The sequence below is a fragment of the Helicoverpa zea genome, chromosome 13, assembly GCF_022581195.2.
Source record: "Helicoverpa zea isolate HzStark_Cry1AcR chromosome 13, ilHelZeax1.1, whole genome shotgun sequence".
Taxonomy (NCBI): Eukaryota; Metazoa; Arthropoda; class Insecta; order Lepidoptera; family Noctuidae; genus Helicoverpa; species Helicoverpa zea.
In genome coordinates, this window is record NC_061464.1 from 9,958,920 (window position 1) to 9,975,695 (window position 16,776).

The 16,776-nt window shown below is 35.7% G+C and overlaps 3 protein-coding genes and 1 non-coding gene across 9 annotated transcripts in view; 2 read left to right on the forward strand and 2 right to left on the reverse strand.

Annotated features, from left to right (window-relative positions):
- The window catches only part of LOC124635895 (myotubularin-related protein 5), a 98,273-nt gene extending 94,853 nt beyond the window's left edge, over positions 1-3,420 (reverse strand). The window contains 1 exon segment of the mRNA XM_047171850.1: positions 2,910-3,420. Coding sequence (XP_047027806.1) covers positions 2,910-2,964 — 55 coding nt within the window. The 5' untranslated portion in view covers positions 2,965-3,420.
- Positions 3,421-4,778: 1,358 nt separating this feature from the next.
- Positions 4,779-9,935, forward strand: LOC124635905 (putative Ras-related protein Rab-33). The gene is made up of 5 exons (XM_047171860.1): positions 4,779-5,094; positions 5,872-5,991; positions 6,297-6,446; positions 7,719-7,832; positions 8,289-9,935. The coding sequence occupies exons 1-5, from the start codon at positions 4,897-4,899 to the stop codon at positions 8,367-8,369; spliced, it is 663 nt and encodes a 220-aa protein (XP_047027816.1). The 5' UTR covers positions 4,779-4,896; the 3' UTR covers positions 8,370-9,935.
- Positions 9,936-11,550: 1,615 nt separating this feature from the next.
- Trnaw-cca lies at positions 11,551-11,622 on the forward strand. Its single transcript has one exon. It is a non-coding gene; the product is annotated as a tRNA-Trp (tRNA).
- A 481-nt stretch (positions 11,623-12,103) lies between these two features.
- The window catches only part of LOC124635529 (E3 ubiquitin-protein ligase UBR1), a 64,583-nt gene continuing 59,910 nt past the window's right edge, over positions 12,104-16,776 (reverse strand). For all 6 annotated transcript variants that reach the window (XM_047171429.1, XM_047171427.1, XM_047171425.1 and 3 more), the window contains one exon: positions 12,104-16,029. In XM_047171429.1, coding sequence (XP_047027385.1) covers positions 15,883-16,029 — 147 coding nt within the window. In that variant the 3' untranslated portion in view covers positions 12,104-15,882. The remainder of the gene's footprint in view (positions 16,030-16,776) is intronic.

Below are 16,776 nucleotides of genomic sequence, written 5' to 3' on the forward strand. Positions count from 1 at the left end.
TCATGATCCTGACCACTCAGCATGTTTTCTTCTTTAATATAGTTATCGGCACGGATAATGAGCTCTCGGCGGAAGAGTGGGGATCGCTTTGCGCACTGTACACTTAAGTCAATAAATCTGCGCAGGTGAAGGTCAGGGCTCAGTATCCTTGCCGATGATTATACTCTTCTATCTGCCGTCATGTCACAAGTAACAGGCAGTGGAATTTATCTTATCACTAAATTATGGATCATTATTTCCCGTGAAAAGCGACGAAATTGTACCATGAACTTCAGAAGAAAAAAATGCTCTGTTAATTTTGTGTGTCAATTTAAAGTGGAACCATAAACACGAGTAAGGCGCGCCATAGTCCAATAAATAAATCAATACGTAGATCAGTTCTGGCTATTTAACGAGCATCATCATTCAAGGCCGAATGAATTAGGCACCAATTCAGATGCGCGCTCGAGAAATTTATTTTAACTACAAAGTTGAGACAGTTTCACACTGAAACTGTCGCTTGCAATGTTTGTGTTTGTGAAATTTCTTTGTTCCTTGTTTCCTGCTGCTCTATTGTCTCCGATACTAGATTTTTTAAAGTATGCAATGAGTAAATTAGTATTAATAATAATTAGCAGTAAGAGTTACATCATTATGCTGCAATAAGATGAAAAAAAACAATCCCAACTTTTGATAAAATTACGATGTTTTTCAAGGGTCATGACATCTAGCATTCTCAAACACTAACTCAGTTTGAACCCAGCCTAATTTTACTGCTCTTGATATAACAAAGTTTAATCATTTCCAAAACGATTCGCGCTTCATTAGGTAATCATTTATTAGCGCGCTAACTGACCTGACGTAATACCTACATCTAAATAGTATTGTAGCATATTTCTTGGTTATGTATTTACTGAATAAAGTTTTGTTAAGTAGATAGGGAAGGTAGGCCTATTATTTACGGCAGTTATCAATTTCAATAAGAGAGTAGGTACTTATGCAGTAAAGAAAACATGTAGAACACTGTTAAAGTCTGCAAAATATTCAAGCTGTTTCATACAAATATGTAGACACAAAATTACACATCAGAACAACTTTACTACTCTCTGCCTAGATATCTTAAACAACAAAATTTATCCCTAATAAATTTTCATCTACAAACAAGGAACTAAAACCTATTTAAAACAAGAGTACTGGCACGAAGCTCATCGCTATGAAACAGGGCACAGATATGCACAGCCCTGTCAATGAACTTGATGACTCATTATATTATAATGTATAGTTAATTGCTGCATAGGGGCCTCTTTTGTTATTCAATTTGTTTTGGTATTCAAGATTGGAAGTTTTTAATTTCAGAATCTCTTGTCTGTTGGAATTTAGAATTAGGTGCAGATGCCATGGATTATACACTACTTTTCATCTAGGTGCAGGAAGTAGTGGCTTGGGGATTTGGGTGGAAACGTGGGGAACAGCTACTATCATAGTATATAAGGAAATAATCCTCAAAATGCCAGATAACTTTGTGTGAGATATCTGGCAGCCAGATGATGTTTATTATGAATATTAAATAATAATAGAACATCATATGACTCAAATATCAAACCTAATTTAATCAAGGCATTAAATTTTTCTGCTCATTAGCATGATAAATCTTGCCCTAAATTAGGGAAAATGGAAGAATTATGATAATTTTTGTTTATCCAGGCAAATACTGATTGCGAGAAGTTTAGTAAAACTGATATTTATTGTGGCTTGTTTAACTTGGCTCTCGAAAATAGATATGAGCAAATATTATGATGCAACTTAGAACTTCCTTAAATCTCGGAGCTTGTTCATTTATTTATTTTAAAACATATTGTTTACATTTTTAAATATTCATTATAAAAATAAAAATAGGTGGCCACCAATATTGGGCACAGGGTCCAAGGTACCGGTGGTTAAAGTCCCAGAGACAGAAACCTCCTTACAATATGCGCCATATCAAGGAGTACTGCTTTCTGAATCAATCCCTTGGGAGCTTTTTTTTTTGTGCATTATACCTATGATGACCCCTAAACTACCTAGTGTCTTGAAATACTAGCTCTATATACAAGTTTTGCTGACAAAAAGGTTGTGGTCAATATATCCATATATTAGCCATATTTAGGTATATCTCTTATTCAAATCAGTTTAAGTTTTATATTAAATTGTAGTGTTTTAAATTCAAACAATATATGTATACACATCAATGTATAGTAAATACCTGAGATAAATTTTGAAATAGAAACCCATTGACTTTGTAACAGATTTTGTGATAAGAAAAACAGTGTACACAATTGAAAAGGTACACTTTACAAGTCACTATAGAAACACATTTGGACAAATTATGACAAGATTTGAGAAAGAACAAAATTGTATATAAATTATGTGTAATTTTACTTAAGTTATTCACATAAATTAATACACAACAAGAGTATGCCATAAACATTTATTATACTCTTTCAACATAGGCAATTTGCATGTAAAACTTTGATGGAATTAATTTAACATTGTTTTAAAACAAAATACCTTTGATGTCTATGGTACTTGTAAGTTTGAAGTAACCATAAAAATTGGAAAGCTTGTGAATAATCTTACTTTATATAGTAAGTTAGAAATCTTTTTCATTATTGTATCCTACAGTCTGTATGTAAGTACATTCATAATCAGATTAGTTAATAAACATTATGCAATGTTGTTTGTTAGTACACTTTTTTGTTTATCTAGCTAATGATATAATTATTAATTTACATAATTTGAGCAAAGGTCATCAAGTATTCAGCCTGTTGCTTGGTCTGTGCGTAGATTTTAAACCTGTTAGTTTTTCGCGCCACATAACGTCCGTATGAAAATACGTGAGTAGAGTAACTAAATTCGAAGGTACTACAAAATATGAATAGGTTTTTACTTACTCTCCTTCTCGTGGTCGAAGCCCACAATTACGAAGTAGTCCACAAGCCTGGACATTGCACTCCTACGGCAACATTCCAGCACAAATAACACAAATACACTTTGTAATTGGATTACACAAATTTAAACACATTTTAAACACAAAGCTACTCGTTTGCACATTTTTACTTCACTTAACTGATCACCGACAGTTTCGCACACACAACGCGTACAATTCGCACACCATACACTTCACGGAATGTAAACAACACTTTCATTTATCGCGAGCTAAAGAATTTTTAGCTTTAATTACGACAAGAAAGATTATAGATTGTCCAGACGAAGAGGTTATGGCCACAAATCCTTACAATGACACCGGTTTTCTAACAAACTTTATTTCGGATAAGGTCATCCACTATAAAACTAGTTGTGAATGTAACTATTATAATACGCCCTAAATTGTATATTTCAAAATAATTTCTGATAATAAACGTCACTACGGCCGCGGCCCATCGCTCGTCCATCCGACATTTCTAAAAAAACTACTAGAATAATTTTCTACTGTTTTTTATTACCATGTTGGTGTACTAAATTACTACTATTTCCCAGTTAGTGTTTTTAATATTATTTCTTTGTTCGTAGCAAAATAAGATAATCTTAAAGAAGACAGAAGCCCTATCGTAATCTCCTTTGTACTCCCATATGTACGCCTTTTGTACATTATCTTATGTAATCCTCGTATGTACTGTCTACTTCCTTATGTGCTTCCCTTTATACTATCTTATGCACTAAGTAAGTAAGTACCCCTATTTACTATGTACTTACTCCACCGAGGTACTCCTTCATTAAGTCTCCCTTTGAATCCCATAAGAATCTATAAACCCCCTATGCACTCCCCCTAAGAGCTCTCTCGTACTCCCCTTTATGTATTCCGCCCCTAATGATACACTCCCTTGTAGTTAGCCTGAATTTTTGAAAAGATACAAAATTTTCAGCTTCAGTGGATAGATGTGCTCACGACCCTTTTTAAGGGCTTGATCCATTTCGCCGCGAGTGGCGCGAGTGCAACCGAGGAAGACAGATCACTCAATACTAAAATAAAACTATTCACGGGGTCGATCTGTTAAATTATGAAAATTGGATAACAATTGAATCTCAATAGCCGTAACCGTAGTGGGCATTCTGCTACGAATTTAAGACCGATCGTATTCCAATGACATTTCATTGGTTTGTCATTGGTCTGCCATTTGGTCTATGGCGTAGCCTGGCTCTACCATCATATTGCAATCATAAATCCTCTGCAGACAACAGGATTCATTATTGAATCACAATTCACAAAAAAGGATAAAAACGTTCATTAATCGTAACTGAGTCGAGATTGGATCGCAGTTGGATATCAATCGTATGTTGCTTAAGTAAAATTGTAGAATCGAGCCCCAGCTTAGATAGATGGAGGACCTCCTCCCAGAAGGATTTTTAGTTTCATATAATGCAAACTAAGCTACATCCTACCCTCGGTCCTCAGCCCTTTGGATAAGATCAATACTCAAACTCATTTATTCAAACTCGGCTACAAAGCAGCACTTTTTGAACCTCAATAAAAGACAGACCCAAAAAGGCTGGTCCCTGGAAGAAGAAGTGGCTGGCTGGATATCTAATAAAGTTTTTAAAAAATGCATCTAAGTACTTTATTAACTTCTACCATAAAAGAGCTCAAACTTATGATTATGGCAACAATTTTATTTCTACCTTCGATATTTATTATCTCTGGACTTTGTATAATCCAGCCAAATTTGAAATATCAGCAGAAATCTATGCATCTCTTTTTATCGCATACAAATTCAGATGCTGTTGACAGAAGTAACGGGACATTTGAATTTGTATGGATTATTATTAGACCAGCCGCTACTGATAACGCAAAGTGCAAACAATGTATCATAATATTATTGATGTTTAAAAATTGTATTAAATAATTAGTCTTATCATCGTAAATTTCCGTTTACTAGGACAATGTCGGATGCCCCAAGTCAGATACCAGGATTAAAACAGAAGAAAGTGTTTAAAATAATTGTGTTAGGTGATTCTGGTGTTGGCAAAACGTGTTTAACTTATCGGTTTTGCGAAGGACAGTTTTTAGATAAATCTGAAGCTACAATCGGTGTTGATTTTAGAGAAAGGAATATTAAAATTGGTGGGGAAGATATTAAGGTAACTAATAATATTATACAAACGAAAGGAATTACAATTTTCTCACGTCGAAATAAATGTTGAATGTCTGTAATACCGTTAGCCACCTCTGAAACGGGAGGCGTTAACTGATTATTTTCTTTATGTCGTGTCTATAAAGGATTCCCCGTTAATTAAGAAAAACTCTACATGATTAGTTGGAGACCTATTCACTTAAATATATTTTCTCTCAATAGTTCTGATGCAGTAAAAAAATTGTGCTCTATTTTTTTATTAAACTCGTTTTGAGCAAAAATTACATAAAACCTAAGACGACCCACTGACCAATATTATAAAGAAGTCTGTGATATCAGTTAAATTTTTTTATTTGATTGATTTTATTTAATACTAGCTGTTGCCCGCGACTTCGTCTGCGTTCTCGTGCATTTAATCGTTCATTGCTCATCCCCCGTAGGTGATAGCGTGATAATATATAGCCTATATGTTGAACCGGCCTTCAGGTAATAGTCATGCAAAATTTGATTTAGATCCATGCAGTACTTTTTGAGTTTATCCGGGACAAACATACAGACAAACAGACATACAGACAAAAATTCTAAAAACTACATATTTGGGGTTCAGAATCGATTATGGATCACCACCCGAGTATTTTTTTTTTAAATATTCAATGTACAGTTTTGACTTTCCTATCATTTTATTATATGTATAGATAAAGTCAACATTGAACGTAAATAATAACTATTATGAGAACATTTCATTAAAAAAAAAAAAAACTAAAGCATATTATATGAATTCCAGTTGCAGCTATGGGACACTGCAGGCCAGGAGAGGTTCCGCAAGTCAATGGTGCAGCATTACTACAGGAACGTCCATGCTGTTGTCATAGTTTATGATGTCACCAAACCTGAGTCATTTCATGTAAGATGGTCTTTATACATATTTTTTGATATCTAGAAAAAAATTGACAAAGAGGTAATTTTAGAGTCTTAGGCTACATTTAGATCAACCATACCAACCTGTGACCCGCAGAGCCTTTGTAATTTTGGTTCCTGGATCATCTCTTAGTACCAAGCATCAAACATGAAATTCTTTTAAAAGTCCTACAAGGCAACACAGGCCAAGATTTTCAGTACCCTTAAAGTAGAAAAATTATGTTGTTTAGTTTTCACTAACAATTTACCATGCATTTATTTTTAAACCATTTCCTGATCTCTGTTTCGCAGTCAATTGCCAGTTGGATGCAAGAGGTAGAGTCGCATGGGCTAATGCGGGCGCCGCGAGTCCTGGTGGGAAACAAGTGTGATTGCGGCACTCCAGAATCCAGGCTCGCCACCACGTACGCTCAGAGGCTGGCGGATAAATATGGGATGCCTGTAAGTATAATTAAAAATAACTAGCTGTTCCCAGTGGTTTCAGGTGGTTTCCGAGGAACCTTTTTGGTTTCAAGTATAATTTTAACAGGATGCAGCTGGGTGATGGTGGGTGGTGGCGCGGTTATAAATAGGACAGCCACTCATCCGTGGACTAGCCACACCAATTGCTTAACCGTATGTACGATCGACTTTCGTGTCTGTTATTTAGCCAACAGGTGTTCTGTTGAAAAATGTTAAGAAAAGAAGAAAATCAATAAAAAAAAAGGATCTATTCGTCAGAGTAGTTATGACTAATGTGGGGTAAATTGGTTTTCTATAAAACCTGTGCACATGTGCCTATAACGTAATGTCCAAGATTACCATTTATTTTAACTACTAACAATTAAATAATAACTATATTGCCCATCTTTGCGTCGCTTAGTCGAATATAAAAATATAGTCGTTGATTTTTACTGAAAAGTTTACAGACCTAGGATACATTGTATTATCGAGTTTATCAATAGCTGTGGCAAGGTCGTACACAAGTCTGTTGTTACAACAGTGAGTCAATCATATTAGTCATGTTTACTATCTGAATTACGCGTATATCGCTAATTACGTAGCGAATTTGTGTTCCTAGAGCATGTAGTACGTAAGTTCTGGTGTTGTCGCAGGAATGGAAATAATAACACCGGTAATTTCTTGGCCTGGATATCTTCTTTACCTAATCTATGTTGGTATTTAATTCAGTTCTTATAATACTCTAATATCTGCGGGCGCCATTTGAAAAAAATCTTTCGATGTTAAATAGCAGCCCCTTTCATGAGCAGGCACCGCAGTTATTTATTTCAGGTTACAACATGACTAAAGTTACTTACACAGTTTTCTTCTTCGTGTCTTAATTCACCAAAGGTTATTTGTTAGAAATCGCTTTTAGTGATGAGGCCACCCACAGTGTCGCCAATTTTTAGGGTTCCGTACCTAAAGGGTAAAACGGGACCCTATTGTTTTCGCTCCTCTGTCCGTCCGTCCGTCCATCTGTCACCAGGCTGTATCTCATGAACCGTGATAGTCAGAGAGTTGAAATTTTCACAGAAAACTAGAATAAAATAAATATTTTGAGGGCTCCCATACAACAAACGTGAATTTTTGCTCATTTTTGCTCGATATCCATAAATATATATATAATTTAGTTTGGATGGTACGGAACCCTACGTGCGCGAGTCCGACTCGCACTTGGCCGGTTTTTTTTAATATTTTGGTAATAAATAATCTCTCTATTATCCTTTCCAGCTGTTTGAAACATCAGCGCTGCTAGACTCGGAGTGCGACAACGTGGAGTCGATCTTCATGACGCTGGCGCACAAGCTGTACTCCAAACAGCCTCTCAGGGTCGTCAGCGTTGAGGTGAGGTTTTATTACAAATCGTTTTTTTTTAGTTTATTCATGTAGGTATGTAGGTACTTACATTTTCCTGACGGGGCTACGGGATTGGTCGAAAGAGTTGAAAGGCTTATAAAGAAACACGGTGGGTTTTAGTCAATAAGAGTCGGACTCTCCCCCACGTTGCACCCACAGCGGGAGCGGTCATTTGATGAGTTGCAATTTCAACAAAAAAAAACATTGCTTACTTTTTAACGAAAATATCTTCACCATAAATTTTCTTAATCTATTCTAAATAATACTTTTTCTAGTTCGCTATTTATATTTTTACAGTACAATAGTTGACAGTTATTGAGATAAAATTTGTTTTGGGGATGGGTTGCCCCGTGTTCCATTTTTAAGGGAATTGGCTCCTTTAGAACGCAAGTGAAACCGAACGAAAGAAAATTAATTAATAACCATCACCATTTCTGTCGACAGGGGGAGCAAGGCCCAGGAGTTGTAAACCTTCAGCGCCAGAAACGCAGCACGAATTCCAACGACAGCTGTCTATGCAGCTAAACTGTCCCCACATAGTCACTACGCAATGTAACACATAACTATTCCGTCTAGCATCCATGACCAATTGCCACGACATACATTTAGGCATTTTTTAAATATTTATGAAGCTGTCTAATTTGCTAAAATGCTTGTAGGTAATATAAGATTAAATTCTTTGGTGAATCATTCCTTTCATTGGGTTCTATTCTGATTTTATGGACATTTATTCACATACTAATATGATTAATATTGGCATTTTTATAGCATTAATACTTGAAATAATCTTGTATTAAAACTGTAATTTTATATAGACAGAATATTATTTATTATCTAGACTTTATGTGCTAGCATATTATATTGGTTGTGTCTATGCTAGATTTAAATCTATTATTACGTCAATCATTCCATTTATTCGTCTGCCAAGTAAACATTTATACATACGTAACAGTTAACAATGCATGCCTAATTAATCTGCTTATTATGTGAGATTATTATGCAAAATCTTGAGTGCAATATTATTTAAAGATAGTCATAAAAATTGTAGCTTTGATTTCGTCTGCTAACATAACATATTACACTATTATGAAGAGGCTACGTCAGGAAGAAAATAATGTACCTATAACTTCTTTGTAATTTTAGGCAGCTCTCTATTTATTTGTCTCTAAAGCATAGAAATATGTACTCGTTTCATAGGTCACTTCCGGTGAGCGTAAAGTCGTAACTAGGGCTATAAGAATGTTCAAATACAGTATAGTCTGGAATTGTACCCAATTGATGGCAATAGGCTAACTATTATCACAAAAAATAATAGAAGTTATATTAATGTTAGTATATTGTTCATCTGTCTTTCCCCTCAAGGGAATGGTAAGATGTAAAATTATGAAAAACACCAAAAATATACCTCGAACCTTCCAATCGTATAAGATATGGTAAAACGAACCTTGTGCCAATAGTAATTATGATGAAATTGCAATAAACTATTCGTGGTGGTAATGTAGGTCAAGTTTAAGTAAATTATAAAGTTTTATATAGCGTAACAGTATTTTATCTTCCATATTTTGTCGTCTATTAAATACATGTTCGATATTTTTACCTTTGTATTCTAATAATTCGATTAAATTAATGTAAGAATGGTTGGGGAATTATGTCAAACGCTCTTTAGTGGACTGACCGGACGAATAGCAAAACGTCAAAATAAAGATATAGGTTTATGTTAATTTTAAATATTTTATTATTATTTTTATAGATATTTTATTTTTACCAATTATAGTTTATTTCTCTCACTCATATTGAAAACAAGAAAGTTTTTTAGGTTTTTTTTCAAAGTTAAGTCAGTCTAATTATATAGCGTTGGATATGCGCTGTGGAATAACAAGAAAACAATGTATTTCAAGCCTTATATAAAACTGTAGACCGGTCGATTATGTAGGGATACGTCAACAAACAAATCCTATGAATTTTAATATTGTGTGTGAAATGATAAAATTGTGTAACACTTAATTTATTTTTATATAAGATTAGCAGTTGTAAGTATTAGAGGGAGAACGTGAAATCATTGAGATATTAATAAATCGTTTTATGTTGTTACTTCGTGTTTTATTTCTTGACACCATACTATAGGCCAGTTTATTCACCATATTTTTGTCATATACTTAGGTACTTAATTACATGACTCTGTCGTGTACTCGTATATCCTGAGACAAAACAACGCAATTAGCATGTCTACCAGTACAGTAATTAATTGTAAAGCAATAAAATTATCTCTTGTTTATAAATTCACACTTTAAAACTGACAACAAATACTCAGTGTTTACGTAAAATATAGTAAAGACCCAGTTGCACCATTTGACTATAACGATAACCAGTTGTATACCTACTTGCCGCCCACTCGTCAAATTGGCGATATGACAACTGAAAATGGTTCGGTTATGCATCTCACTGCAATTACATTGTCTTGTTAAACTTGCAATTACGTAAAAAATCTAAGTAGTGCGCATCCTTTCATGAGGTGATAGTAAAGGTCAATACGGACAAAGGAGATGGCCAAAAAAAAACCCAGAGTCGACAGAAACTTCGTATGTATGGTTGGATTCAGTATAATGTGTAGATTACAAAAAGTATTTCATATCATCTAAAAACCATGGGGTTCTCTTTTTACAAGGTTTTTTCGATGAAGATTTTAGTACATAAAAAAGCTTAACTTTTCTGTTTGCAGTTCATTAAAAGTTGCGCATAGGGTAAAAACTTTACACTCAGGTGTACGTATGTCTGTTATTATAGCACTATACACGAGTGATGGTTTAGAGCTGACCTGATGATGGAGAAGAGAGGTCAAGGGAAAAAATATTAACTACCTCGTGTTTGGGCTTATATTATTCGCATTGACGAGAACTTTTCACTAATGTGAATAGTGGTTAAAAAGCTAAAAAAAGAAACGTTTTTTTTTTACTTTAATTTTATTTTTTTTACTTAACCTTTGCCAGTTCAGAAGTTTACACATAACAGGGAAACCTCTTCAAGTAGGTAAGGCCGGTACTTAGTCGTAGGTATCTGGAGTGGTTCATGTCAATAGTGCAATGGGTGGGGGTCAAAATTCAAACTCAAGACGTTTTGATTATCAGGCAAACTCAGTATATAACTATGGTGATGTTACTCTTCGCATGTATAACGTTAGTGTTTTTTATGGTCCTTTATGCAAATAATCTTTAAAATCAACATAAATTCAACATAACCTATTTTTGTGAAAATATGATATAGCTCCTATACCCCATGGATTACAGACTGGATTTTTTGGCACCATCAAAGGTCTATCATAATGAACCCATTGGTACCCATTTCGTTGCTGTCGATTCTGGGTTTTTTTACTATGAAAATTTGGCCATCTCCTTTGACCATGGAATACACTGGGCAAAAGTTAACCCGTTTCAAGATAATCGAATTTCAAGATCTTAAAAAGTCGTCTAGGTACACGTATATTTTTTTATTATTAGTTAAAAGTCTCGTTTTTGCGGATTTTTGTGCGGATCTTATAGTACAAAACATAAAAGAACATCCATTAGGCGTCGAAGGTTTAAATAATACCACAAAGCTACAAACCCTACCACACACCTATTGAACATACATTGTCTTCCCTCTTTGTGTCTCACAGTTGGGTAAAAAAGGTAATGTCAACAGAGTGGTAATTTCGATGCCTAACTGCATCGACTCCGTGGCGCAACGGTAGCGCGTCTGACTCCAGATCAGAAGGTTGCGTGTTCAAATCACGTCGGGGTCAAAGTGCACTTTTTGTTATTTTAAACATTTTCATTGTACATGCATTATTTTCGATCGATGAAATAAACCTTGTTTATTTTTGTAAATCAATATGCAACCACCAATACGAATAAAGAGAATGGTTTATCTATTTTACTGTCAAGCTTACATACACGTAAATAAGTATTCATATTTATTTCTTTTCTATTTCGAATTTAAAGATTTTTAAAGTACAGTGAATTATGAAGTCAGCTTTAGTTGTGTCTGTCTCTGTTGCAAATGAGTCTGTCTTTCTTCGACACTGAGACGTCACAAACCACAAGAAATATAAGTTATTTTTGTTGTTGAAAAGCGTGTCTATTTTTTTCTAATCGGTCTCACTGCTTGGTTTTTGTTTTATATTCATTCGTCTTCTAGTCGCATGCTACTCAGATATGGATTTCGCATACCAATGAATAGGATTTCTGTTATGCAAGGAAACAGGTTAAAATAAAACGATCAAATAATTTCATTTCAATTATATTAATTTATTTAATAAGAGAACATAGACAGCGTTCGCCGTAAGTTACAACCATACAAGTTCCATACATCGGGAACTAGCTGCCACATACTGTAATACTATATAAATAATGTATTACGATCGGTGTTGCCACATAACAAACACACAAAATATACCGGGGACATATATTTGGGATTTAACATCTAAAAAATAAGCATATTTATTGCCAAAACGTATTACCAGTTTCATTAATTGCACTAAATTGTAAAAATATTGAAATAATACGTAATATTTATGATAAATTAATTTCCTTGTAATGTCAATAAAATTTACAATCTAAAACAATTAAGAATAAACTAAATCATTTTTATTATATAAAGTCTTTGGCAAATAGTATAATAAAAATTCGAGTATTTTCTATTTGGCAACAAATATGCAGTGTCTTGATTTGTAACATTATTTTATGCGATTACAAATATCTCTTAATTAAAAGCCGAAAGCTTTGAAGAATTAGATATAATAGATTTATTATCTAGCTACACATTTTCCAAATATTTTATGGTAAAATGTTTTATATTTAAGAGACGTGATTACAAATCAACACACATTACACCCACTAATTAATGAATATTGCGCGTCGATATTTATTATTAGTATGTGAAAACTTCCATTATCCGCCCATAGGCAGAGTGACCGTCACACAGACATCTAGCCATTATTCCTATCATCGCAAATCTTTCCTTGAAAGCTGTCCTACGGGCTGGGAACTAAACATATAGATTTAATATATCACAAAAATATATACAAACACGGCAAAGCGTTCTGACTCAAATCAAGGTTACTTTAACACTACTAAATTACTAGTTTTCATCCCGACAGTTTCGAGTTAAGTCGATTTTTTAAATCACGACTTTCTTTAACCAGAAAGAGTGGAAAATATCTAGCAAATTATAATAGTAGCTAGTACATCCATCATTAATCTCAAAATTCCATAATCTTGTACGTTAGATCTTTTATAGATAATTCTTTGTTATAATATAGCCTAAGAAATGATTGCGCAGAACATTACTACATTTCTGCACACCTGGTGTATGAATTACAAGACATCATTGAACATATCTATGTGCTTAAACAAACAGTAGTATGAGTCGTGTTAAGAATCATTTTACACTAGCCATAAAATAGAAAACTAAAACATTAAAATTTGTATAAACCTAGCTAAATTATGTAGAAACACGCGAAACACGTCATAAATGATTGCACTAAGATTCAAGGCTTGTTTCTGCCACTTTTGGTTATCCCCAATCTAATTGAAACCTGTGGATTTTAATAACCGAACTATCCACTATTTTGCGATAAATCGGTCAGATTGAATTGACATAATTTAGATGGATAGCTTGTTTATTGAAATCTGAAGTACATAAACATATTTGGCTGCTGGAACTATAATGGGTACTTATCCGAAAGTGGCGGGACAGGCTCTTAAAATGTAGTTAAGTTAGGAACTAAATTATGATAATGTTTATAATATTTAGTATTTAATAGTGGCATACAGTTGGATGTGTTAATGTATTTAACATATGGGTTGGAAAGGTAAAAGTCAATCTATGGTGCTTTAAGTATCTAATGGGAATTATGTTGTTGTGAATTAAAGGATAATTCACATGTACGTAAAAATTCACCTTTGTTAAGGCGGATTTACGTATATTTGTTAAGGCGGATTTACATACATTTGTCTGATGTGTTTCATACATTTACATATATTTGTCTGATGTGTTTCATACATTTAGTTTAGTAACGTTCATACTAGTAATGCGTATTGTGTTGGGATGGCGACACTAAGGGTCAATTCCCACTGAAAGAGCAGCGGCCGGCAGCGGCCGTAAGAGCACAGACAATGTAAGAGCGCGGCCCGCCGCGCTCGCGCTCAATCACTTGCATTTACGGCCGCTGCCGGCCTCTGCTCTTTCAGTGGGGATTGACCCTAAATGTATGAAATTGATACACATCGGGCAAATATAAATTCGCCTTTACTTATACTGGAAATTATAACAATATAGATCTTATTTAGCAAGTTTAAATCCAAAACTAATAATGTCTGGAATATTTATAAGATGGCACTAAATATAAAAGTACTCGATTACTTTAGTGCAATCTTTAAAAACACAAACAAAATTCATAGGTTTTTAAACGAATGACTATCGACCTCTACTTTTGGGAATATATTTTTCTATCGAGTACTATAATCACAATGAGAATGACATAAGCAAATTGAACAAAAACATAATTTACAGCTAAATGTGCAAAATTAACGTTAAATATAAAACTATAACGTTTAATCTATGGATCGGGATACCTGATTTATAAAAAGAATCACATTTACATTTTTAACGCCTATTGTAAAAAAGGCGTAACTACATCTTGAATGAGGGTAGTTACGCCGTTTTTGGTGACGACAGATATTCTGAAAACCCCTTTATTCATAACAATATCGTATAGTCTGATCGTTTTTTGGTGCAGTTGACAATAACAGTTAGTCAATACAAACAACCGTAGGTATTATCCATTAAAAACTGACAGCTGTCAATTGCATAATTTGCATTTAAGAAATGGTGTGCCATAATCATCAAAAGTATATAATTTTTGAAGATTTTTCTGCCAGTAAATCGACTACCTAAAAACTTATGAATAAAGGGGTGCACAACTAAATATAATTCTAAGATTAGATCTATTATCGAAACATCATTGGTTAGAATTAAAAACACATATTTAAAAGAAAATCACAGTGATTACAACTGGACTGTCTTTGTGCCAAAATTAACACTATTTTATAACACTTTAACACCGGCAATTATTGCCAAAAATTGGGAAATTTGAGACCTTTGAAGCTAACTTGCCCTAAGCAAAATAACTTGGTAGAGACTAAATATCAATTCTGATTCGAATAAATTTTGTATTTTATCAGCGATTTATTCATGAATTCAACATTTATTAGAATCAAAATTGCAGAAATGTCACGACTTTCCTAATAACGACTGAATCTGTGGCAAGTCGGGTATGTCGGCTTTTACATTTAAGGTTCGATACCCTACAACAGCTATACTATGTCACAGACGACAGAAGCGAATCAGAATTAACTTCACCACTGAAAAAATGGCGTCTGCACCACGCCTTAAGTCCAAGTTCACTGACATTATAAAGAATAGTTTTTTTTTTAACAATTCATACCAAACTGTTCTTTTAAAAAAACTGATGTTCACGTTGTTGGGGAAATTGGACGTTATTTGCGTACTTTCAATATGACAGAAATATATTTCACCTGTATTATATGAAACATGTGACCATGAAACCGGCAAGTGTAAAGTATAGGCTGTTATCCAGTATAATAAGAAACACCTAGGTACGAGTAACCTGGTTGCTGGGATCACGGAGGAAGATGACGAGCGGAGATGCCATAATGCTAAGTTCAAACGCCATCTTGTAGGTCAAGTAACGTACTTTACGCGTGACCAAAACGATCGGTTACTGGAACTAACGAGGCTTTCGGATTCCTTCGGAAATCTATAAAACTTTGGTGTTGATTGTTTGGCGATTTGATTTCAAAAATAATGGGTTCCTTGTCCGCCGAACACTCTTATATTGGCGCGATATTTTCTTAGGAGATTTTGCGTTATGACATCTCCGCTCGTCATTATTCTCCATGGATTACCAGCTGTATTTACCTGACTGGGACACTTGTTAACCAGCATTAAGATGTGAAGTACTAGAGACAGGAGAAGGCTATCACAAGTTCTGCCACGTGGTGGTGACGAGCACGTTGGTGTCGAGTGCGCGGGCGATGCGCTCGTGCAGTCCGTGCGACAGCCACAGCGTGCGCAGCGTCGCGTAGCGGGACGGACACAGGTGCAGGGGGTTGCCGCGGCGGAGACCCTGCGGACGTAAATGTAAGTTATAGTTATCGGCATGAATCTTGAGCTCTGACTTTCACCTGCGCAGAAGTAATTTATTGGGTCCCTTTTGTGGTATGAAGTGAGGCGCGGGGCGGCGGTAAAGCGGTGATTGGCTCGCAGTGCATCGCGTCATAGCCGTCACTCGGGATTGGTTCTTTGCTAATAAATCACTTCTGCGCAGATGTAGGTCAGAGCTCAAGATTCGTGCCGATAACATTAAAAGGACTGCAGAAATAGTTTATGGTGAAGAATTGTCGTTTGGGAAGATATAAGCCAGGTGTCAGCTGTGATGAGGCCTGCGCCGCCGCCGCACGACACAGGAGATGGTACTGTCGGCACTGACCTGGTCGGTCTCGCCGTAGGAGTCGAGGTAGGGCGCCGGCAGCTTGGCGCCGCGGGCGGGCGCCGCCAGCAGCAGCAGCTCGCAGTGGCGCCGCCGCACGACACAGGAGATGGTACTGTCGGCACTGACCTGGTCGGTCTCGCCGTAGGAGTCGAGGTAGGGCGCCGGCAGCTTGGCGCCGCGGGCGGGCGCCGCCAGCAGCAGCAGCTCGCAGTGGCGCCGCCGCACGACACAGGAGATGGTACTGTCGGCACTGACCTGGTCGGTCTCGCCGTAGGAGTCGAGGTAGGGCGCCGGCAGCTTGGCGCCGCGGGCGGGCGCCGCCAGCAGCAGCAGCTCGCAGTGGCGCCGCCGCACGACACAGGAGATGGTACTGTCGGCACT

Bases quoted from the DNA above. Each gene is read 5' to 3' on its own strand.
- LOC124635905 (XM_047171860.1), top strand. From the start codon at position 4,897: ATGTCGGATGCCCCAAGTCAGATACCAGGATTAAAACAGAAGAAAGTG. The intron at 6,447-7,718 runs GTAAGTATAATT...TATCCTTTCCAG, and splicing joins CGGATAAATATGGGATGCCT to CTGTTTGAAACATCAGCGCT. The intron at 7,833-8,288 runs GTGAGGTTTTAT...TTCTGTCGACAG, and splicing joins TCAGGGTCGTCAGCGTTGAG to GGGGAGCAAGGCCCAGGAGT.